Source organism: Augochlora pura, chromosome 2, assembly GCF_028453695.1.
Source record: "Augochlora pura isolate Apur16 chromosome 2, APUR_v2.2.1, whole genome shotgun sequence".
In the NCBI taxonomy this organism is placed as follows: Eukaryota; Metazoa; Arthropoda; class Insecta; order Hymenoptera; family Halictidae; genus Augochlora; species Augochlora pura.
In genome coordinates, this window is record NC_135773.1 from 2,402,175 (window position 1) to 2,428,199 (window position 26,025).

General features: G+C 36.6%; 1 protein-coding gene across 1 annotated transcript; it reads right to left on the bottom strand.

Annotated features, from left to right (window-relative positions):
- Nucleotides 1–149: 149 nt before the first annotated feature.
- On the bottom strand, nucleotides 150–25,523 carry LOC144475546 (glucose dehydrogenase [FAD, quinone]). The gene is made up of 8 exons (XM_078191546.1): nucleotides 25,347–25,523; nucleotides 16,508–16,677; nucleotides 11,811–12,054; nucleotides 10,989–11,247; nucleotides 7,771–8,031; nucleotides 4,770–5,000; nucleotides 1,929–2,256; nucleotides 150–1,396 (listed from the first exon to the last, which is right to left on the bottom strand). The coding sequence occupies exons 2-8, from the start codon at nucleotides 16,675–16,677 to the stop codon at nucleotides 1,084–1,086; spliced, it is 1,806 nt and encodes a 601-aa protein (XP_078047672.1). The 5' UTR covers nucleotides 25,347–25,523; the 3' UTR covers nucleotides 150–1,083.
- Between the last annotated feature and the right edge of the window lie 502 nt (nucleotides 25,524–26,025).

A 26,025-nucleotide genomic window follows, 5' to 3' on the forward strand; every position in this document is an offset into this window, starting at 1 on the left:
TAAAAACCTTAATCTTTCGACAATTTTCAAAATCGTAAAGAAGTTTATACTTAATAATCTTTAACTAACTCTAACTTTCATAATCTTTAAAATTGCCTTGCTTTCTTTATTTTCATCACAATTTCTAATTTCACAGTTACTTTATGGTTGTTTTAGCAATTTTTTTAATTTATCGCGTTTTTGTTTGTAATAACAAGACAATGCGATTTGTTTCGAAAATATTATCATAAAGAATCATCTTTATAGGAAGAACAAACATAGGTAAATTGTTTATATGCATTTTTCCGATTGAAAGAAAATTGACAATGACAGGATATCTGGAAAAATGAGTTTTCTGATAGTCAATCTGGCAATCGATTATCGAATGAACAAGGTTCCATTTTACATCGCTTGTACTAACACTAATACGTACTTCAATTAAGGCTATTTCGGATATTCCATATAAATTGTTAAAGTTGAATCACTACAAGTTATTATACTTATTTAGAAACATTAATAACGGTTGCTGTAAAGATCGAGGAATGGAGTATTTTCGAAAGAATTGGATACACAGAAAATTGCGTTTCCATTAAGATATACAAGTGTAATAGTGTAAATTATACCTATCAGTAGTACTTGACACTATTTTCGAACTATTTACAGTAAGTCGTACCCTTTTCTAAGAAAAGGGTGATTGATCCACTTTGTAAGAAAATGGTTGAAGCTTCATTGTCATGTTCGAAGAAATCTTTAAGTTCGTGGAGAACGAAAAGGAAATTAAAAAGATTTCATAGAAATTGGGTCGTCCAATTTTCAATCAATTCTGTGTGTTCTTAAAACATTACACGACGTTAAAATGCAATTAAAATTCGGCCAATATTATGAAACGAGTGTTTCTATGTAAACGAAAAATTAATTTTCGGTTTCTCTAACATATATTTGTTACAAGAAATGTGGTAGTCAAGAAATATCGTCGCGAATCGCTGCATTGAAGCTAAACACTTCAGTGTCGTTTTACATTGGCTCATTAGATGTGAACTTCTTCTCGTTGCCAATAGCGTTTTCATTCCAAATGCGTTTCTCTTCGTTGAAAAGCTGAATTATTCATCCAACCCAGGTTCTCTTAACAAAGTCAGCGGCCCGTTCACCGATCATGATGGCAGGCGCATTCGTGTTACCGGAAACGACCTTTGGCATGATGCTGGTGTCAGCCACTCTGACACCTCTGACGCCTCTGACTCTTAACTGATTGTCTACCACAGCCAAAGGATCATCCGGAGGCCCCATTTTGCAGGAACCTGCTTGATGATTTTCTGGTGCTGTATCGTGTTTCACTGCGCATTCCCAGTAAGCATCGCAACCAAATTTCAGGTGCTCGCAGTTCTTTACCGGCGTGCGGTCTAACTGGAATCCGTATCTAAAATATAAAAATGACAGTATATGATTACAATAATGATAAATTTCGTATTAGCAAGTCGAAGTAATTCGTTTAACGAAACTAAAATTACAGGATTGAAATTAAACAAGTCTCTTTCATTATTATTTTAATTACTCCGATTCTGTTAGGCCTTATAAGGCTCAATGAAATTCGTTTCATTTAAATATTAATATTCTTCTATTAATCAATGCGTGAATAGATTGACGCTTGATTCATTGTCTTATGTTTTGTAATACTATTGATAAACAGTATTGTGCAATACTATTTATTAACATATTTCTTTTGTGGTTATCTCCCACATTCATTCAAGTAAACCGACATAAGTAGATAACACATTTGTCAATCTAGGTTAATGCATTAAAACGTACATAATTTCATTAAAAAGAACAAAGCTGACCTTCAAATGAAAGAATGAGTTAGTTAACTTTAAAATGTATTTTCCGTGACAGTTGATATCGAGTGAGATGGCTTGTTTATTTCATCTATCCATGTAAAGGAGGGATCGTCATACCTGCTGAGAGCTCCGGTCTCGGCTAACCTGATGCTGAATTTGATACCTTCAACAAGCCCGGCCACGTCGTCGGGGTGGTTTAGGTACTTGGGATAAATCATTGGTTTCGAGAGAGGATCGTTGTTGCGCAAACGGAGGTAACCACGACTTTTCGGATGCAGATACGTCGGTATAATGTAGATAGTGCGGTTTGCACCCTTTGACTCCCCGACCATGCCAGTTTCAGCGCAATCCGCCAAGTAACCACCGAAAATTAGTTGTATATCCGGATGGTCCTCCTTTGGATTTGCGTATTTTGTGTTTATCATGGCGGTCACTTCGGATATACCTGTGAAAACATTAACGTACACGCAATTAAAATATGTACCACTGATAAAATCTTTGAATTGCTGGCTTTTATTACTCAATCTCTAGTCGAATGTTATTTCAATCGTGTAACATAGTTTCTACGAAATAACTTACGAAATAAACGTAAAGGTCTGCGGTTGATTCATCTCGGATCGGAAAAATCATATTATAAATGTTCGAAAACCTGATATGCACCACCGATGTCTTATATTGCAACTTTCCTTTCTCTAAATAACTTGCAGACCGCGCGGTTTAGAAACCCATCTTGCGGCGCGTCCCGACGTGAAAAATGACGAAACAGTTCTAACAAAAACGGTTTTGCGCGAACAATACTTCTATCGAAAACTTAAGATGTACCTCGCGGCGCATAGACGCATTATTACATATTATTAATTTCTGATAATGTAAATGCTTTCTTGTATTTCACTTTGTAGGTTTCGTAAGTCTATAACGATTCGTAGTCCAACAACGAGAACTGGAATTGTTTCAAAGTGTTAATAATTAGTTCCAATTATCTAGCAACAAACGCTGTTTAAAATCACATTCTTCATCAGTAAATGCTGATCCATTTCATAATTTCTGAATTGAGATTTCAAACTTTCAGACTGAAGATAATTGGAAAACGTACGTCCTGTTGCTTCTCAAACCGGAAGTATTTTGTATGAAAGTTATGTCGGCGATGTTACGAAATTAATGCATAAATTCAGCGCATGAAATCCGTTCTGAGAAAAAAATCTTGCAATAATTTCAGTACAATGAATCGCAACTGCGTCACAGATTGTCATCACAATTTGTAAGATCTGTATCTTGTGTAGAAACGCCTTAACGTTGAATAGTAGGTTGATTAAAACAAGTGAAATTAGTTCGTTAGGTGCCATGCGAGAGAGAGACTACCATTTTCGCGGTATTTACTATCCTGTTTGGCTTAGAACCTGTCTTTAATGACCTGGGTATGGTTAGAAAATTATAGTGCCGTTTTTGGAGAGAAACCAGATCGTAAACTATGCTTTTTGTTGATTAGAGTTGTTCGTATCCAAAGCTTGTTCGAATTGCGATTATGGCAAGACGTGAGAAGAATGATGACCGATACGCTGAATAGCAGGAGAGTATTGACGTATTGATCATACGCAATAACGTCGCATTTAACGATTTAAAAAGTTCATACATTGATCGATGCAGCGAGCTACCTCGCAATCATAAATATAGTTTGCAACAAGATCTTGATACAACAAATCTCTGAAATTTTCCTTGTCACGTTTAATTTCAATTACGGGCGCGTATTTGCATGAACGAAGGTAGATAAACGAGGTAATTTGTCAATGCAAAGGATTTTCGAGTTCAGCGGAGTCCCATTGTCTGAATTAGTTATGCCGACGTTGCGCTGCCTTTGATAATATTCCAGCATGGACGCATCTCAAGATATCGTCAGCCTCGTGGTCCCTTGGACGGTCTGGCAGAGAAGTACCACAGAACCCCCCGTGTGACCGACTTTTAAGTCGGCTTCGGGCTAAATGACGGTAAACAGACCGATAGGAACCCGGTTGCACCATCTTTGATCGGCGAACACGAACAAGATCATTGTGCAATACGCTTTCACTGGATATCTGCAAAGAAGCCTCTCCGGATCAATCGTTTCGGACACAACTGCATCGACCGAGAACGTTTTTCTCCTTTCATTGTTAATCTCTGTTACATCTTACTCAAGTTCTGCTTTCAGTTGCCTCGCTACTTTTTTTCCCTGCCGTTGTGTTATGCAGCACGCAACTTTTTGCTGTTGAATGCGAATAAATACTCCCTTATCAGGAAGTGCTCCATTTGTAATAATTACGGACCGTCTGGACACTGTTTTACACTCTTCCTGCGCGACGGCTATAAAACTGGCGGTGCGATGGCATCTGTTCCTTTTTCATTTTCACTTCCAACTTAAGAACGAGGAATATATAAATACAGCCAGTGGCTGTGCACATCTTACTTTACACGTTACTTTGTAATATTTAATATTTGTTTACCATTATCGACAATGTTAGCAATACAGGATTTTTACGTAGCATGTTTTTTCTGTATCTTAAGGTTAAACAATTCATTTGAGATATTCCTGGAGTGATCAGGGTCAATATATGTACCTCAGACAATATTAGACAGCATTATATGATATTGAGGCTTTCAATCCACATAGCAGATCTATATACAATATGATTTGTTGCACAAATTCGTGAAGATTTAATCTAACACTATATACCTAGTTAACCGTTCTATTATTTGTATACCCACGATTAATTTCAATAATCTAGATTCTACAATTTAATTACAGGAATTGTGGTCGCCAAATTGTTGATATTTGAAGGCTCCTGTTATTATCGTGTAAAGTAATCGTACAATCATTTTACAGAATGGAGTGTCTATCTTCTCAGGCTCGACTTTTTTTTCACCTCTCCAATTACCGATCCTATTGTAAGAAAAGAGACTCTAATAGCGGGATATGAGGTTGTTTACCTGTGCCGGACATCAGGCCGTCTCTGAAGAGCAGGTACTCCATCGCGGTGGCCCAGTTGAGGGGAGTGGTGTCGGTGTCGTTGATAGTGAAGGCCAACGTGTAGGCGACATGATTGTGAAGATTTTTGCCGACACCAGGCAGATCATGAACAACCGGAACTCCTACTGCGTTCAAGTCTTCACGAGGCCCGATACCGCTATTCAAAAGTATTTGCGGCGAGTTTACGGCACCTTAAAAAAAAAATGCCAAAGACATGTAAATGAGTATACCTCGGAGCCTTCTTGAGGGTCTTTGAACTTTCAACGATCCTTTTGAAGAACGCGGTGAAATAAATTCTCGGTAAAACGTCAGCATTTATTCGCCGACAACCACGCGCTTTTCTAAAATTCCACTTCCGCTTTAGGTGACGTATGAGCGAGAGAACGAGACAGTGCAACGTTTGTGTTTCTTTTGTGCCGGCTTCGTATTATTCAAATTATTTAGAAAATAATTGCTAAAATATAATACGGCACCTTCTCTGGCTAAATAATTTAAAGATTTAAATAGTTCTTCTCCAGATTTTTTCGTTATTCTGGAATTCATTTATCGTTTTAATTTTCATTGGAATAAATACTTGTTCAAATAAAATCTCAAATACTATATATATATATATATATACTATATTTTTTGGTATAAATCTAGTAATAATCGTTCAAAATGACCCGGTAACCATTTATGAAATTTATGCAATGAGTAGTGTTACGTCCAGATTCTTTCATTTACGCGTACAACATGCTTTGATAACAAACGAGGGAACTGACAATGAATTGTTTTTAAAGTGTCATTGCTGACAGCATGACAAAACAAAATTACGACTCTCAGGGAGCGCGCAGAAATATTGGTACGCCATTTACTGGTAACGAACATCTGAACCGTAGACAACCTTGGGTTCAATGTTCTTCGCACTATAATTGCTCTGTACGGACAAGAGTCATCAACAGCACATTAACCGCGCGTATCCTCTTTCGCGGCGTTTGCTATGGCACTTGTCCTGTGAAGGACACGAAATTTCTATCATTCGCGTGGGTATCGATCTTGTATAAACACAGTGACTCAGGATATTCAGTTAGACGGAAACAATTATAGCACAGAACAATAGGTTGGGACTTTGAATAATTATTGAGATGAATATTATTAGAGATAGCATCGCAATCGTTTATCTAATGTGATTCTATTAGACGCGATACACTAAGAGTTCCAAGACTAAATATCCCGTGGGTGCATTCGACATTAGCTCGTGAGGGCTGCATGTTTCGTATAAGCATTGGGCGCTACCTACTTAACAGTGGTAACGATTGTTAATTCTACGGGAATGGATCTTTCTAATAACCGATTGGCGATGCTTAGGCTCTTTTAAATCTTTGGTAATCATTTTTATAGTATTTTTCATTGTTCGATAGATAATAAGTAATTTTCATTCTTGCGGTACAATAACTTTCGCTTAATAGAGACACGTTTCTTTTGTTTGATGAAGAATTTCTAAATACAGACCTCCGAGGTCAAATTGAGGCAATAAATGTTTCGAATCAAGATTTTTCATCCCCTAAAAAATTCAATTCTTTGAACAACTTTATCATTTATTCGCCAATTACCGTTATCGCGCAGCTGTTTAAGGATGTCGTGTAAAATTCTGATCTCATATATAATTATCGAGCTACTGAAATGGTTGAAGCAATCAGAGAGGAACTGTTTATGTCGGTACGTTACTGCAGGTGTGATGGATCTCGTTACAAAAACGATTACCTTTCTGATTTCCTAGTATAGTAAGAACAAATTGCATATTGGGTAGCTGCCTTTTACAAGTACTCAGGCATGGTGAATTGATAGAATGTTGCATAAGGTAGAAGAACATTTAACGTAATAGTTTATTTGCATTTCTACAACCTACGTATAAATTATTCAGAGAGACTCTCAGTATTTTTTCTGATTAAAGTAAAGATATTTAACTTAGAACAAGTGATTGAATGTACATTCTGTTTAGTAATTCATTCATATTGCTATATTTCGTAAATGATTATGAGAAAGGAATGAGTTTCAAATTCCATTTTTCAATGCCGCTATGACTGAATATTTAAAAAACATTACTGGTTTCATTAGGCTCACCTTGTGCCTAGAAAAGTGATAGTGAAATACTAAGTTGTCAGTTACATTGCATAATGTTATAAGATTGCAGATATCTATCGGTCGAAGTTTTATACAGAGGACAAAAGTTCCATAAACTTACGTCATGATTTTACAGGTTGTTAGTAGTTCTTTAGATAATTATATTTAATAATACACTCAATGCTTCAAATAGTATATGTATACATATACAAATTTAAACTTTCCATACAATTTGTATGTCTGATTTATAAATTGATCAAACTTTTCTTCAACAAAATTTTAATCTTGTTAATAATAGTAATAACAATAATAACACCTGCAAAACTTCCAAAACAGAAGATGTAGCTGGAGAAACCGTCTACTGTGGGATGACCCATTGCTGTGCCTTCGATTTATTTTCATGCATAATTTACATTTATCGACATGTTACATTTTTTATTAGAAAATAAAGCAGATAAGAGAATAATGCAAAAATTTAATGTTTTATTCAATTCTAAAGTTAATTGTGTTTGAAAAAAAAAACCTAAGCAATTTGTTATCTCATAGTAATCGTCTTTACAACCCTCTATTATCATTACATAATATTGTATGTATACTATTATGTATATAACAGCAACGAATACACTATGGATAGATTGTATGTGTCTCAAGGAAATCACTTTCGTAACCAAGGCATCTCATTTTGCATAAAGGTTCATGGCAATGGTATAGTATTATGACAGTCTAGTTACCATACGTATAACTTCTTTGTCAATGGAGACACACGTCGATCAATGAAATTGAATACGTTCACTTTAAATGGTATACTGGAGCCGTATTACGAATATTCTAATAACTCCTATTATGTAACGTAATTACCTCCGCTTATGATGACTTCTTTGGCCACCGATACGCGATGGAATTTGTCGTCGTGAACGAATTCCACGCCGACTGCTCTCTTGTTGTTGTCGAATAGGATTTTGGTCGCCGTGGAGTTGAGCATTATATGCAAATTTGGCCGATTTCTAGCCGGCCGAAGGAACGCTCGAGCAGTCGAAAGCCGCGAACCGTTTCTAGAGGTTGTTTGAGCAATTGCGAATCCGGTATGGGTTCGTCCATTCAGATCTACGTTCCCGTATCCTGGAAACAACGAAAGGTCAAACAATAATTAACTTCCTTTCTTACCGAATGCGTCATTGTAACCGCGTGCATTTTAATATCGAGTCAGACCTGTGACAACGGCAGAATTTATCCTATATGTGTTTTTCATTTCTTTTAATCTGAAATCAAGTTCTAATCTGCTGTTACAATCTACTAAAGAAAATTTTCCTGTCATCTTTTAGCTAACAGAATAATTCGGTCATAAAATATGAAGAACTCAAGAATATTTCGAACTTGCTCCACAATGTAATAGTTCAAGCTCGAAATAGACGATCGTTCATCATGTTGCGAATCGCTTTTTCCGTGTAAACCATTCGAATGCGTTTGTGCATCTGAATTGATTTAATTTTGCGAGCGTATTCAATTCTGCGTGCAACCTGCTGCGCTTTTCAAAATTCAACATGTGCAGTACATTTAAAATCTGACACGTGCAGTGCTGATCGTCTACACACGATTGACACAGTTGGCTATCGAAACATAGGAAAGCACACGAATGAATTACACAAATGAAAGCGTTCTAGAAACTTGCTATACTTCAATAGAATGTACATACTAATAAATAGACTGTGACAGATTAGTAGACAATTTTTATTCTCCAAAAAGATTCGCAGTCTAGTAATTACTAGTAACAAGTCTGTTCTCGAAGCATTCCACAATTGTTCTATAAATAAATAATAAATATATTAAAAAATGCATCGCTGTTAGCATTATATACTTTATATTGTATAATTACATATTGTACCTTAATTAAACTATTCTGTCCGTCACTTTATTATTATTAAATGACGAATGAAAATAGAATAAATTCAACAAATTCTCAGGAAAAACGTTCTTGTTACTTTTATAATATAAAACAGTCACGTTTCGCGCAGACCTAGTGCCAATAATTAACTGTAAATGATATAAGTCAAGCTTGATTCGGCGAATCTATTAGTTTGGTGCATATGAAACGTCGGATGTTTACGTAAATATATAAAACTGTATATCTTTCTTCAAATCTTTATTCATTATCTTTATTCATAAATAATGTCGGGATTAAGAGAAATAGAATGAACCCTAGCATGAAAAACGTAAAAACTTGAGTTTTTCTTCTCTGACGTCAGCTCTCCTACGTTGCCAGTAGGTTCGCCCTCGGCGCGTGGCTGTTTCATTACAAACCGCGCGAAGTATGTTGATCAGCTCTGCGCTTGCATTTTACCGCATTTTCGTAACTTCCCCACTACCTCTCGGACGTTAGAGACCCTTAGCGGACGGCTGGCGGATATATCCGCCCAAGCGTGTTTACCGTTGCGGACGGCTGGCGGATATATCCGCCCAAAATACTGCGCGCTCCAATACCCGTCGTCCACAGCGACGCTCGGCCGTCGAGCGCCGCCGTCCGAAGCCACTTCCACTGGAAATCTGAAATAAATCTTCTGGCTTATAGTATTTCTATCTTATGCGATAAAGTGCATTTTATTAGGTTGGTGCATATGAATACTATATACTATTTATCCTGCATGAACACTATATACTATTTAGCCCGTAAAAACTGTTCTAAATGTTTAAAATAGCGAAAGTCGTTTGGCGAAAGATCTATATTTTATAAAATATTATATTTTACTTCATTTAATTTCGCAATTGTTTTGTACGACGTATGCGTAGTTTTTGTGGGCTAAACAGTATGTAAATGGAGACAGGCTGAAAAATTCCATACTACAGTTTATTGATCCGAAAAATCAGAATTTCTTGAAGACATACATTTATGAATTAAACTCGCGTTGGGAAAAGTGTATTGAAACAAATGGGGCACATTTTTATTAAATTAATAGCTTTTGAAAAAAGATATGCAGTTTTATATACTCGCTTAAAAATCCAACCTAATAATTTTCTATCCTGCCGTTAATGACCCGATATTGCTCAAGGGTATCAACCTTGATCGTTCGTGGTCAAATTGTTTTCGTTGCAACTAAATCAGACGCCAATTACGACTAGCAGCAAGGCCGACTGCGTTCATTAATTGCCGAATTGCGTTTTCCGGCGGATAATTCGACTGTGATGAAACGATGGCTGGCGAGATCGATGTCGCAATTCATTAGCCGTGAGCAACGTTCACGTAACGACTCTTTCGGCGAACGTCGAAACAGTTCATTAGATCTAAGTGAACTGTACCAGGTAAATAAAAAAGAAACGGTTCCTCGCCGTCACGTAATAACTGGTTCCATGTGATTCGCTTAAGGGGAGCTGTGGTTCTTTGACCAGTTTCCAGCGACGGTCTTTTTTCGCCACGTCTGGATCGCGATGCTTGCGATAAATTCGAGTTTAATAAGAGATCGGCGGATCCGACAAATTATGGTTACGTTCGTTTCCGTCTTCATTAATTCTTACCGGATTGAAATTTTTTTCAATGCGCCGCTTCTTGTTACTTCTCGAATGCAATTGTTCGGCGTCTTGTTCGTTAAACGTGACACATCGATGGCACGCGTAATTAGCGAAAGTATAATTTCCTATGAAAATAATTCGAATGATACTAGTTCGAATATAAGAAAGATATAGAATAATGGTGACACGTGAACTAATCTTGAAAAATTATATCTGAATTTATTGTAGGCGTGGATGTAGATTAGAATAAAGAGCATTCAATTACAGTCGAAATTTTTATTTTGTCCTTCCTTGATTTTAATAGGATGAAAATATTGCAACGGTATTTTAAAATCCTTTAAATTGCTTTTACTCTTTTGTATTTGACACAATCATTTTTGTTATAGATTTTTGTCTATTGTGCTCTTTGCCTATTAGTAAATCTTACCTTATGATTTCTTAGTTAAATTGCGATTCGAATTATTACTTTTAAGCTATACACATAATGGCTTTTCGAACGAATTTCATTGCGCGATAACGTGGCGGATTTGTCACCGAAATCGAAGACGATTAAAAGGCACATAATCTATATTTACCTAATTCCTTGCCAGCCTCAAGGAGAGCGTAGCTCAGAGGCGGGTGATAAGGGAACTGCGTAACCGTAAGAGGTCCACCGACGCCGTGATAACCATAATCCATAGTGTTCGCCTGAAGATTATCTTCGCTCCTGATGAAATATGGAAGGACATCTTGATAAGACCATCCTACGTTGCCAAGCCTGGCCCAGTCATCGTAATCCTTTCGCGAACCTCTCATGTATGTCATTCCATTCATGACGCTGGTGCCTCCTAGTACCTGAAGAATTTCATTAGATGGAAAGTGTTACACTTACATAACTATCCCTTGGTACGTGCGGTCATTCGTTGCATCAATAAGTAATTGATTTATTCAAATAAATAATTGATTTATTCAATATAGAAAGCGTTTGACGACAACTCGTAAATAAATTTCCGCTTACATAAATATCGTTAACATTCATAATGAAGTCCATTCTATAGTCCATAAAGTATCAATTGATTGCGATATGGGATAATAATGATGACAAGATACGACCGTAAGCAAATATACGTATGTGAACAGCTTTTACAACGGAATAACTTTTCTACACTCGGATTAAGCGATTCGTATTTCTTTTGAGACGATAAAAGGGCTGGTATGCTGGAGAATTTAACAAATTTTTGTACAAATTGCAACTGGGGTGGAAACGTTTAAACATATTTAAAACATTTTTATCCGAGCATATAATGAAAATTCGAACAATGCATTCTTCAGGTAACTTTATTAATACGATAGTCGATCAGTATTCTTCGCATTTTGGTTACTATTTGCTATCGAAATATTGATCTCAGACTACGTACTTTCCCTCTTGGCCAATAGCATTTTTTGTCATTTTGATTCAGGCATGCACCATCCTCGCTCTCCGTGGAATATTGCCAATCAATATTAGATCCGATGAAATTGAAGAAAAACGATGGTATTTGCGTTCCGGTCGGTTCGTCTAGTCCAGCCTCCAGTAATAACACAGAAAATCGTGATTCCTCCGATAATCTAGCAGCGACTGTTGCACCGGCGCTGCCACCACCTATTACAACGAAGTCGTACCTGAACAGAAACATTCATCATTTAAATCGAATCGCGCGACGACTTAATTTTCTTGACATCGCAGAACAAAACCCATAATTGGTATACTAGTGATACCGTCATAATATTTCTATTTCATGTGAAAGTATAATATTCTATGTCTTTTGTATCTCGTGCACTAGTAAAACATAAAATACAATTGATGAATAATTTAGAATTAAATCAATAGTTATTCTTATGAAAGTCATTGTATCAGTAAAAATTGTATAATAAGTAACAGTCGAAGTAAATGTTACATAATTTAATGTAAGAATACCAGAAACATTTACTAAACATTCAGAAGAAAAATATCATTTTAAATTAAAATTTTCCTTCCCACAGAAATTACTTGTTACGATACGATTGCAATCTTTTGATACAATGCGATACAAGAATACAAAATGTTTTCGTTTAGCATTTACTACATATGTATATCGCAGTTTCGCGTTACTTCATTCTGTAAACTACTCTTGCAATACGATCGCAACCGATTTATACGAAGTTTGGTTTAGCATTTGAACGACCGGCAGCGTTTTCCATTAATAATCAACGTGTTTCGCGGTTATAATGCAACACCGTGTTGTGTAAAACTAAAAGGTGGGCCGCACCTCCGGACAAGGTTACATTGGCGATTTCATTTTCTCCGAGAGGACAGGTTCACCAGCTGGCCGTTGTTCCCGTCGACGACAAAAAGAAAAGACTCTGGTTACAATGTCTTACGAATTAGAAACTGGGTTAAAGGAACGAGAGCCTCGGCTATAGGGGCAGAGTCAAGCGAAAGGTGGATTTCTCAGCACAGTTCGTTGGGGACGCTCGTGTGAAGTAGTAATGGTATTTTGAATGCCACGAGCCAAGTACTGACGTGCGCGCTTCGTGCACCGTACGCTTGCCTCATTGAGGGACGACAACTTACTTTTATGCACTGAAACATGAGCCTAAGTCCTGAATGTATGTTGTACACTGGCAATAAACATTCGATTGAACAATATGAACGTCCGTCAGTCCGGCTACTCTTATGTTTCAAGTGCCGAGAATAAAATTAAAAAATTCCTTTAAAATCAAAGCAATCTAGTTAATGAATCTAAAACTAGAATGTTAAAATTTATCATAATGATAAAATTCAGTTTATACAGATGTGTTATGATAAAAATGACATATCTGTGGACAGTGATTTATTGTATTTTTGGGATAGGACAGAGCAAGATTCCTATTTTTTGAGACATGTACGTTTCCTACGATTTTTATTTAACGTACATATGATATTTTTCCACTTTTTATTGCGCGCTTCAATAATTTTTCAGCAAACATGTTCACGTTTTTGATCGAATTTTTTCTGCCGCATGTTGTGCTGCACAAATATTTGGCTTCAGTATTTATCCTAGCTCACAAATTGGTTTTCGTCGTTTCCTTTGTTCCTTTTTTATTCGCGTTTACTTTCCACGTCAGAGAAAATGTACCAAAATAGTATAGCATAGCCTTCGGCAATAGCAAGCCGGTCGTCCTTTGTTTCGGACAGAATTGAATGGACAATACATTGCGAACGTGATACTCTTGTTACTGTACCTTCTTTCAGCTCGATATTAAACACTTAGCTGCTGCAATCTCTTTGAAAAGTGTACAAGTTACTATAATTCGATTTTCCTTGTACTTTGTTTAAATACAACTCTTCTATAAAATATATAATTTATTAAAAATATATGGATGAATATATCCTTCTTAATCAGTCAGTGTCTTTGACAAGTGTATTTGTCATGAAATACGCTATATTCGTCAAAAACGGCTAACTAGTTAAATAGGCTACTATCTCAATAATAATAGAATCAAACGGATAAATTTACAAAGTACCTAATTCTTTCTTAATTTTTAAAACGAAGAAGAAGTTTGAATATCGGAATTTTGTATTTTTAATTTTTTTCACAGACCACCACATATTACAGTTAAAAATATGAAATAGACAACACTGTCATTAAATTAAAGTAGAACATATTATAGATGTGTATTATTCGTTAATATTGCAATAAGTTAAATATTATTCACTCATTTAATACGTTGTGAAATAATTTTAGTAAAAATTACAAAATATACAACATCGTTGAACAAGGCTGAAATCAAAACTAAAATGACACGTGAACACATATCACTCATGACTTATACGTTCACCTAAATAAAACTGTGGGTTTCGATTTACTCATACACTTTATCAGCATATCCAGTGGTACAGCATATATGGTTTCAGAATACTCCACGTTCCACGAACACGAGGAGTAATTCATTTAACGCCGAAGTTCGAGATTCTGTAATTATAATATTGTAATATATACCGAACATCATATAATTGTATATCATGTAATTGGCTGTTGTCGAATGCCGTTTGCCTGTCAGTGTCATTGGTCATGGTAATAGAATTCCGCGTTACTCAACGCTTCACGGCCCATTGGCTTTGATGGACTTTCAATCTCTTCCAATTATCATTCGCTATCATTCCTCGGTTTTCTCGAGCCGCGCGGCGAAAGATCTAATAGGCTCGGGGCGCCGCCGGTTGCCTCAGTCCGCATCCGGTATACATAAGTGCAAACGCGGATGCATCGGCTGGATGTGATGTAACGTGAGAGAATCATCGGAACAATGGCCCCGGGCTATTACACGCAGACACACGTTCGCAACAATTTTACGGATAGTCGTGCATGGATGCTCACTTCCGAGAGGGAGACAAGACCCCGGAGTTTCTATGGCATTACGTGAACCGTGTCACTGACAATTAAGACTGTCTCCTGTCCAGGCATCGGTCAACAGGTCCTTCGAGAAAGGATCGTTGGTCTGTTGCGCACATCGGGCCGGTCTTTTCCTCGCTCCAATAACTTTATCAAGTACAGCGCACGAGCCACCGATATACATGCAAATGTTTCTTTTTTGATTTCCTGCGCCGCGCCATTTTCTCGCGTTTATGCCATCCTCTTCCTGTACCGTATCCCAGTTACGCATCGAAATAATGCATTTTCATATTTTGCTCAGATTACAAAGCCGGGTGTTACTTCGATGCTGGTGTCGGTTAAGCCGATTGTAAAGCGAAACTGACATGCTTCTGAGACTTGGATAAGTAAAAGTAGACTACGGATTTGATGCATTTACGACTAGACTGTGGATCCTAGGCGTTTATGTCTAAACTGCGGATTTTATGTATTTATAGGAGAAATGCACAGGCGAAACATAGTATATTATGAAAATTAAGAGAAACTAAAAATATGGACATGTTAATTGCAACTTATTAAAATTGTTTAAGTGAAAAAACAAGATCGCGCTTGGCTTTTACAATTTTCAATTTTTTAGGAGGATCAACAGTCGATTTATAACAAATGCATTAAGATCAATTGTTTTGAGAACAGTTATACTATATTAGTAATAATATAAAAGCTACTTTGATTTTATTCATTAAATAGAAGCTTATTTCTTTTTCCAAGGACGTTATGGATACAAGCATAACTTTGCAAGCACAGTTGTCGTGCAACTGCAACCTTTAATTAAAAATGTGATTTTATTTAGGTGGCGAGTTACGAACGCCTACATCAGCACCATAATTTGCATTAATCTCGAAACCGCGAACATAATTAGCACTTTCACTGCATCTCAGGCCAGCCGAAATGCGATCACACGCTAAAGGACAAATACATAACGAGTTTACATGGACGTTTTCTGTTTCAGAGGGATGGAATGTCTATTTTTCCAAACTCTGACCGCATTTTCTTATCTCCAATTTTACCAACCTGTTCCTTCGCAATTCAATCCTCTCCAGCAGCCTAATCTTTTAAGTGCACCCCTCTAACCGAATCTATTTTGCTTCTGTATTGTTCCTCCACTCATTTCTCTACGATATTTCAAAGTACCGTATTCCCTCTCCGTACAGTTCAGTATCCCTATTCTCTTCGTACCCTCATTAGAAACGTTAATTGTACCCAACCTAGCTACTACAACAGAGCATGTTTAGACGCATCATACATTCAAGGGATCTGGTGCCAAACGCATACTCCTGGCAGAAAATATTCGATCGGAATTGTAAATGTGATTGTTGGTCGAATTATTCAAGCCTTTATTTTCAATGAAGAATATCTATTAGAATCTAATTTCAAAAAGTATTGTAATTATAATTATAAATGACAGATAATTTGTTGATGAAATGTAAAGGGTAAAAGTGTATTATTAGAGTATATTATTATAACTATATTGTATCAACTGTTTATGTAGAGCGTAAAATTCTGAGATCTCTCGTTCATCCACGAATGAGCTACGTCTGGTTATCTTCGTTTCTCCCTGGTTAAGTCAAACAAGTTTTCCACGTCACCATCTTCAACGAAGGTCATGATTTTTCTATGGGTTTGCCCGACCGTGAACTCTATTCCGACAGGAAACATAATTTGAGCTTGACCTTGATCGGTTTTACCTGGAATTGACGGAGTTCGGCGGCACAGGCCTGTTGCAAGGATCTTCAAGGTCGCACTGGCTGCGTAGGAACACCTCGAGAAGTCCCATAAATAGCATGAAGGATGGACCACCGCATGTCGATGCAAGCGTAGGCCCGGTCGAAGGTGTCAGCGGGCAATTGCAGCTCATCTATAAACAAATCGCTCATAATTTATTATTTGAAAACTATTTCTTAACCCCTTGCACTATGATTCCTTCCACGCTGCATTGATCAGCACTTATTTGTCCTTAATATCTTCCTTAATAGGACCAGACAATTTTTGTTTCTTTCATTGTCTTTATGTACTTTTATTTCTAGATTTTGATAACAGAAGAATTGAAGAAATTAATAATATTCATACTTAGTAGACTTTGCATAAAATCTATATCACGAGCCTGACTAGTTATTGTAGTGCAAGGGGTTAATATCTTTTTTAAGTAGTAAACGTTTGAATTTTATTGGAGATGTTAAAGGTGTAGTTTACCAGACAATTCCAATGAAATTTTTGCAACATAGAGATGTTACGTTTATCTTAACTTTTTCAAATTCAAATCGTTGGTTCCAACTTTGAAAAAATAATTTTTCTACTTTTTGACGTGACTGTACTGCGCCATTTTATACGTGCAATTACAATGCAAGTAAAATTTAATGTGACCCTAGGCGGTAAACGGGTTTGACACGCCTACTGTAGATCAATGTTAAATAAAGGAAATAAAACGAGACTTTATTTCGTTTCTTATCTAGAAACTGGAATCATTTGCTCATTGACCTTCGATCACTCCGCTCAAACCTTGCAGCATTCAGCGAAGTTGCCAGAACTTCAAGGGAGGCACCAACAAATCGGGTTTTACAGTATAACAACATTCTGTTGGACTAGTTTGCAGATCGAACACAACCGGCTCGCAGATATTGCATAAGTAGGAAACCGTTCTAAACTTATTAATCGCCTCTCGACACTTTTCTTGTGAGTAACTTTTGTTTCGCAAGTTTAATATTTTTTCAACATTTTTACCGTTTCGAAACGCACAAAAATCGCGACCTAATTGCTACACATCGCCTTTCAACCCCTCGCTGTGACGGTAAACTTACATTCTATCGTCATTAAATACAAACATTCTCATTGTTCTAAGAAATGATTGCAATCGAAAATGTTCTAATTACTGTAACTGCGAAAGACAATGGCAACAAGAGTTTAACCAGGTTTAGAAACTTTGAGTCGTGAAATATTCCGGCATACTAAACTTTATTCAAACTCGCATAGCACGAAGAAGGATTAGAGAAGCGATTATTCAGTTCCAATTTCGGTTTTCGTTATCAAATCACTTCGAGGTTCTGATTCGACGGTCGAAGTTTTAATCCCGATGTGGAACGGACTTTCCGAATGACCAAATTTATATTGCCATACAATTGCCGGTAATTTATACGACGGAGTGTGACATTGCGCAACGGAGGGAGGTAAACGGCCAACAAAGCGTGCAAGCGTTGCGGGCGATATATTATAGAATTTCCTCGGACGACAACCGAATCGTCGCTTAATTAGTTACAAGACCGAATTCGTGACAATCCTCGGAGAATGAAAGCGTCTAGGCTGCAGCCGGGTCACGAACTTGCGCAATCGATGCAACGAAACCGTAACAAGAACGGCGACCGATCCTCTGCCATTCGCCGGCTCATTTTTTCGACAAGCAGGAATAGGCGAGGACCATTTGACGATTCTCCACGGCACGATGGAACCGCGCGGAGCTTTCTAATCCGACCAAAACGAAGCGCCCAGGGGTCCACTTTTGCCGGTACGAGTCTTCGACGGTGTTACATTTTTTTTTTACACGCCGCAATTTCCTCTTCCTACAAGCTTCATTGTGGCCGTTGACGTTCTACATTCTATAATACAATGATCCCCAACTAAGGTAAACCCCCATTGTTTTGCAGATGTAGATACACGGTTAGAATATCGTTGTTCCGAGCCTCTTCGCTCCTCATTGTTCGTAGCCTTTTTTTCGTGCGATATTTTTACTTTCTTTTCTGTTGAACAGGCTGTTTTACAAGGTAAACACTGCTGTGTTCGTACGCGAAAATTGTGGTTTAATTAACCAGTTGTTTTAATTGTGAAATTGATTGCGACGATTTTAATTGATCGATCGTACTCTACTCTTATTAATTGTACAGGAAGTGCCATGGAAACGTACATCTACGTTGCTACCGGAAGCTGCAGGGGAACGTTGTACAAAGTCGGATGCACGGTTCGAGTCGGATTACCGTTGTTTTATGAAAATTTTATCTGAATACATATTACATTATGTTTGTTATTCCGGCGCTGCCCCACATTCTCCTACTTCAGTAACGAAGACAGCGCGGAAGATCTAAAGTTGAAGGTGAAGGCGTAGTTCTTGAAACTTTTACCTTGAGTAAAAATACGCATCGTAATTTCGTAATTAACATTCACCTTCCGAATTTGCAACTTTGCGCGCACTCCGAGCGTTTCTCTCCCGATTTGGACGTAGAATGGGGCGCAACGGCACGAACGATCAATTTGTCGAGGTACTTTTCTTGCAACAAAACAGCAATTAATTTCGTTAAACCTCCATAACCGTAGTTAACTCGATTCCGACAAGAAATACCATTAGCACGGCCGCTTTATGATCTGTGTATCTAGTCAGCTAACGACGATTTGTTTCGTCATATCGAATAAATCAATGTCATGTTTCGTATCACCTTTTTTTTTTGCTTCTTCAATGCTTTGGCCGTCGTCTAACAGGACAAGAGAAAAAATAGGAGAGGAACGAAAAAAAAAGAAAGAGAGAAGTGAAACGAGACAAGCGATCGATGCGTAAAAGAACGTCAACTGTGTGAATAAATTTGATCGTGCGCACACCTCTTTGAACCGTTACGTTCACTGACCGAGAACCGCGCGCAAATCTATCCGACGGTTACGAAAGTCACGCAGTTTTGCAGCTTCTCATTTTTTTTACTTATTTAATTGACGCTCGGGTCGTTGTCCAAGAACGACCGACTAATTGCAACGATATCGTGCGCCTCGACGGAACAACGGGAGTGGCGAAATCTCTGACTAGTGAAATTCGTGTCCTCGATTGAGAATCGGGCAACGCGTCGGTCTTATCAACATGAGCAATGCACCAATGAAATATTCGAAGGCGGTTGGGGTAACATCTTGCATAACAGAGCAAATATTCGCGTGCGCTGTTTTCTAGTTGTGTATAGACTATCAGGTAACAACTGTTCGTCAAATTGTCCGGTTTCGGCTTATTAATTTTACTTATTGAAATTAGTGGAATATGTTAATGAGAATATTATCGAATAAATAACTTTACTTAACCATTCGAATACATTTTTTTATTGAATTATTTCAATAAAATTTTGTATTAATTCATCGGAATAAAATTACTTTACTGCAATTACCTTCATACATGTTTCGTATATAACAATGTCATGTCTTAAAAATAAATTGGCTATTAAAATGCAATTTTGTAATATGTTGTCGTAAATGTGCGGAACAGTAGTTTATTGCATCATAGAATGTTAATTAGTGCTTTGCTTCTACCTCTCGAATTATTAACGTTCTAAAAATAATTAATGCAGATATACTTCACTAGCATAATGAAAAAATAAGGTGTATATTAACCACTGTATAAATTTTATAGAAATTGCACCAATAAATGAATAAATATTTCCTTTTATGCGTGTACGACTAGTTTTTTTAAATATTCGATTTTTAATGTACATACTTGTTTTGTAAAAAAAATTCGTTCCGTTTCCAGGGATTATTACATACCACTTTTCTGCTCGATGGTTGTTCTTCGTTATTAAGTAAACGTAAATTTTCCGGCACATCGAGTGTGTCCGTTGACAGCATAAACGTGCACATGAATACTTGATCGCAATTTCTAAAGACGAACGAACTAATTTTTCCTCCAATTATGAGACACTTCCGTCACTGTTACGAAACGATTTTAATGTAACATATTAAACGCGTTCCCGGAGGAAAAGTTCACTTACACTTGCTGGATCTCTAGAAAATTGTATTATATCAACATCTGGTATGTATAATTTACATCACGTTGGGAACAATAAATACAGAGAATTGTTGTAGCACTGACGAGGAAGCGTCCCACACTTTCCTCGCTGATTCTTTGTAACAGAGAAATTATTCCGAGTATGTACATACATATGAATTATGCATGCAACTTTGTGATGAAATGCATTTAAAACGACATTAAATAATAGACGTATCTCTTTACACAATAGACAACATAATTTGTAAATTCCCTTCAATGTTCGCTTCACAACAACAGCTTATGGATACATGTAACGTTATTAACGTTATTAATTTACAACTAGTGTTACATCATTGTTTTTCACATATTTATATTCAGCCAATTCCTGCTCTCGTTACGGCACTATAATGTAAAAATTACATTATGTAAGCAACAATGTTTATTAGAAGTAAAATTTGATCATATGGGGGTATTCGCAAAAAGAAAATATCATTTATTTCAAGAATTATTTCAATATTATTTTTAAAAATAATTCAGATATGACATATTATAAAGATGTTGTTTGTTGCTCCTTAAAATTATTCCAAGTTTCATTCGAATCTTTATCTAAACAATTCTTCGTTAACTAGTAGTATATAATGTTAGATGCTATGAGAAATATTTAAAAGACGCTTATAATGTTAAATAGAAATAATTATTCTATATAATGATTTATTCGAATTTGTATATAATAATTTAATTTTTTGAGATGATAATATTTTATTGCAACAGAATCCTAACATCATTTTAATTGTGCTAACAATATCGAATCGTGGAATAAATAAATCAAATGACATAATTAGTACGTTCCTTTTTTACTAAAAATATGTTTTTTATGGATGAAAATTTTAATTTTTAATAAAATCTTGTTAAAAATATTAATTACTTGCGCATTTGCAAAGATACAATATAATATAAAAGCATATCTACAACAATACAATATAATTTAGCATGTGCAGTGAATATTATTCGAACTCTTCTACACGAAAATATTATAAAAATATATGCAGTAAAAGTTTACAGTATTAGCTTCACTCTGAGTCTACGTGCTATCACATTACGTTGTATGTATCGAACATGTGCGTTTGCGAAGTAGTCAGACGAATAAACTAAGCCATTAACAGAAAAAAAAGGAGCGAAACCGCTACCCCATAGTTGAGCGTGAGGGCAACAAGACAAATCGGATAAATCGCGACGTCACCTCTTAATCAATTCACCCTCTTAAGGAACTTGAAGACTCACTTGACTCTTTTGACCATAAGGAATTTTTGCCATGGCTATTTCTTAGCTAAATGATTCTCACTAAACCCACCGGTAATACCAGCTTGATACATTTAGAAATCCTGCAATTCGATATGGTAAATGTTAAGACAAGCATGGAATAACTAAAGCAAGACCTCATTTCTTCGTAATTGCTGTTGCATAATTAATCTTTACCACCGAAAAACGTCATTCATCACCTTTGAGTTTATCTTAAAATTATCTTTAAAATTTATTTATTGAAATCGACCGTTACGACAATTTAGGTTGCACAATTTTTTCAGAGTGAATACTTAATTAACATCTTTTAAGTTATTATTTCTGAACAGCACACAGGGGTTAAAATTCGATGAATTTCAGCAAGCAGTTGATTTTATTTACCGATAAAATATTTGTTTGTTATTTAGATTGAAACAGTATTTTTGCAAAGCAAGAAATCAAGCGAGGAAATATTTTACTATATACATAAAACAATGAGAATAAAAGTATCTTTTGACGCTTCCTCTCGTCACTCGAGTGTTAACCCTGACCAACTAAAACACGTAACTTTAAACTATCTGCTGATAATTACTTCATCATAGGAGAGGGATTCGCGTTGAGGTTGCAGAGAAGTGTAAGCGATTATAGTATTCCCCCTATAATAATGTTCTTTCATCTTCCCGTAATCGTACGTCAATGACACGTTCTTGCTGCTATCAGGTGAGCTTGAATTAGTTGGTAATGTCGACGACGACGGGTAAGATAATAATAATTGGACGAGCGTAAACGAAACGAATGACTATTACAGATTCTTCGCCTTTACCCGCTGCATTCGTGTAAACAGAAATATTTTAAAAACGGAAAATATTTCGTAACGAAGTAGAACATGCTTGTCCCAACTAGATGTTTTACGTAACTTCTTTGCGACGCGACGACTCGTTGTAAGCAAATTTTAACGTCTCCATTAACCAGGAGTACCCTTTTTACACTTCCTGGGAAAAAGTTTCTATTACCCTTGCTCGCTCATGTCGCGATTTATGTTTCGTTTTACGGTTGTCATAACTACAAGTCGTTGAGCACTTCAATGAGTAATGCCCAATCGTACGCGCAAAGAAGCATAAGCTTGATATTCTTGCGCGGACAATATAGTGTTTACGCTCAGTGTGTTCCGAGGTTGAGCAACAATTTTGTAATAAACTGTACGTTTCAGTACTTCCGAACTTCGTGTTGAAATCTTCAAACACCCAGACTTAAACAATAGACTTAGACTGCAAGGAATAGTTTAGTTATTAAGAGAACAGATTATCATACTTTTTCCGTGATAAAGCGACTGGTAAATATTAACTAATACATATTATAGTTATTTTCGAAGTTTTACGACTATCGTGAATATTTTATGGGGTCGACGAAAAATTGGTTCGGCGAATCATTCAAAGACCTTAAATACTCGGAACGTTGGAACGCCGTGAATCCTAAAAGTCTACAATTCGCTTCTTTTCATTTCATTAAGCGGTATCCGTGGGTCCGTTGATAGGTACGACGGGTAAATGGTTGGAAATGGATCGTGGTTTTTCTTCGCGGAGACGGGCAGAATGTAAGACAAGTAGTACGATGAGACTGGTGGGAATATTTCAAGGGAAAGGTAGAGTGATTCCGCGTTTCTTAATGCCAAGGTATGTCAGTACACACACCGGTCACTGCGAATTGTGTCTCCGGCGACGGTTACGCGATACGTGAACAAAAATTGTTGAAACCTCCGGCGAGCTTTTGCAATTTTCTTTTATCCGTGTTGCGTCAATTACCGTAGCGAACAGTTTCATTTTCGTTTCATCGGCCGACAATCCACGGATGTGGCGCGCAGAACGAAATGCGACATACCCCTGCGTAATGATTGTCCCGTAATTTTCGTCGGAAGATATTGCGATAAGACGACCGCTGTGTTAATTGTTCTGCTTATTTGATACCGTTGGCCCGTTAAAATTGCGCAGCGGGTTAATTGTAATGCCTGTTCACAGCTGTAAACCTGTCAACCGGTGAGCTGCCGACTTTCTCACCTGGCTTACGTTTCATGGAAATGGCAACGATGACATCTTTAACGCATCCTTTGTCGTGGGTTCGCTCAGTTTTTGCAACTCACGGTTGCAAACCGAGAAAAAATTAGAACCGGATTCGTTTACAATTATCAAATTTCTTCGTCTACGTTTAAGCAAATCAGAATTAATTATTTGACTAACTGCAATTTGATTACCAATTACTTCCTGAACTTAATAAAATTAAATGAAGTGTTTTTAATTTTTGTGCAAACATATAGATTGTAATCTAAACATTATTGAATTTCATTTCAAGTTTCATTTTAAATATCATTTCAAATTTTATTATTGAAATTTCAATATTTTGAAATAGATATAGATATAAACAAGAACGGAATAGACCGTCGTAGCTGGGTTACTTCCGTGACATTTTCTATGCGTCGCTTAACAACCGCATTAGCAAATATAAGTTGAGAGAAGTGCATATGGAATCAAGAAATGTGAAGCGTTAAAAGTGAACGCCCACACTTCGGTTGCTAAAGTGGTTGCTGATTTTTCTTACATAAGTATTTTATATTATATCGGGAACAGAAATCGCGGACTATCGAAAGAGCAGTTCGTTCAATTTATTGCAAAGACACTTTCCTGAATGAACAAATAAAGAGTATGCAAATGTATTCTGTTTTCTAATGTGTATGATCTATAATTTTACTTATATCGAGTTGCACCGTCGCGAGTTTGTTATAAATACTCTAATTTACGATAACGATAGCGCCACCTTCAGGAAAAGATACATATAAATGTTATGGGATAAAGATTTCCTATTTCTTATTAGGGAACGCATCGAAAGCGATGTTTCGGTACGAATCTGTTAAAACCGGTATTTCCTTCGAAAAATGTAAAACCATGCGTTTTTTGAAGTTAAATATATGCAAGACAGATACATTCACGAGTGGGAGTCTTTAAGAACTTCGATCTTGACCATCACCTTCAACGAGATTCATGAATTTCGATTAGAATGTTTGATTTCACATGCAACACGGTATGCAATATTTGTACAAAAAATACATAAGAAATATCTAACAAAAATATAACTCCTGTTCGAATGAATAAGGAAACAAAAATGTTCAAATAATGGGATAATAACTTTAACAATATACATTAATCATATTATATCACTTCCATAGTTTCACAGTAAAAAACAAACAAACAAGCTTTAAAACAATGGTAAAATTGAAATCGTTCGAGATTATCAATATTTTGGATTTCAGAACTTAAGGATTTCAAGATCTCAAAATATTAATTCTTGTTTCTTTGATTACCATTAACGTAAATTTTGATTTTGCATTGTTAAATATTTATACCAATTAGCATCCATTGGGATGATAAAATGTTATGAGGAAACATCGAAGTTTCATCCGGCTGTGTTTCGCACAGTGAAATATTCTGTGAGGCCGTTGCAGCGGTAATTGCGTGCATCTCGCAAGAATGGCTTACCTTTAAGGGGTCACCGTTCTTATCCTATGGAGCGAATTCCGTGCTTATAGCACCGGTGATCTTCAGCGCGTTTGTTTGCACCGCGCGCGAGAGGAATGGGATCGCAGTTTACGGTACCACGATCAACGGTGAACTAAACTGGTACCATTCCCCATCGCGGTTGTAATATTCGACAACTTCCACCTCTTTCTTGCCTTTCCTTCTGCCCGGTGTCTGCTTATGGAAATTACACGGGAGGCTAGCACCATCTCGCTGTTTCCTCGGAGCAAAACTGCAAATTTTTGCACGTTCGTGTCGCATGCGGATTTTAAAAACGTTGCAAACTGCAAACCAGAGCGAAATTCAGCGTTGCCAGTACAAGAAATCTATCATGGACCTCTAAATTCGTTTACGTATCTCATAGATGAATTTTTAATGTGCATGCGTATGTATGCGACAACGATACAACTGTATGGAGTCATCGTTTGAATATTGATACAATTTGGCAACATTGTAAATGATTAATTTGTCGAACTCCAGGTTTACACGTACATCGGGTTCAAAATGGCGCGGTCAAAATTATCGAATTTACGATTATTGAGATTGTATAAGTACGTGTATAAATATATTCTATTGTTATAATATTGTTATATTATATTTACAGTTCGTGAGTAATTTTAAAAGATGACGGATACGATAT

Excerpts from the sequence above, each read along its gene's own strand:
- LOC144475546 (XM_078191546.1), bottom strand. The coding sequence starts at position 16,677 with ATGAGCTGCAATTGCCCGCTGACACCTTCGACCGGGCCTACGCTTGCA. Across the intron at positions 12,055-16,507 it reads CCGAACTCCGTCAATTCCAG|GTACGACTTCGTTGTAATAG; the intron begins GTAAAACCGATC and ends GTTTCTGTTCAG. Across the intron at positions 2,257-4,769 it reads CGGCCTGATGTCCGGCACAG|GTATATCCGAAGTGACCGCC; the intron begins GTAAACAACCTC and ends ATGTTTTCACAG.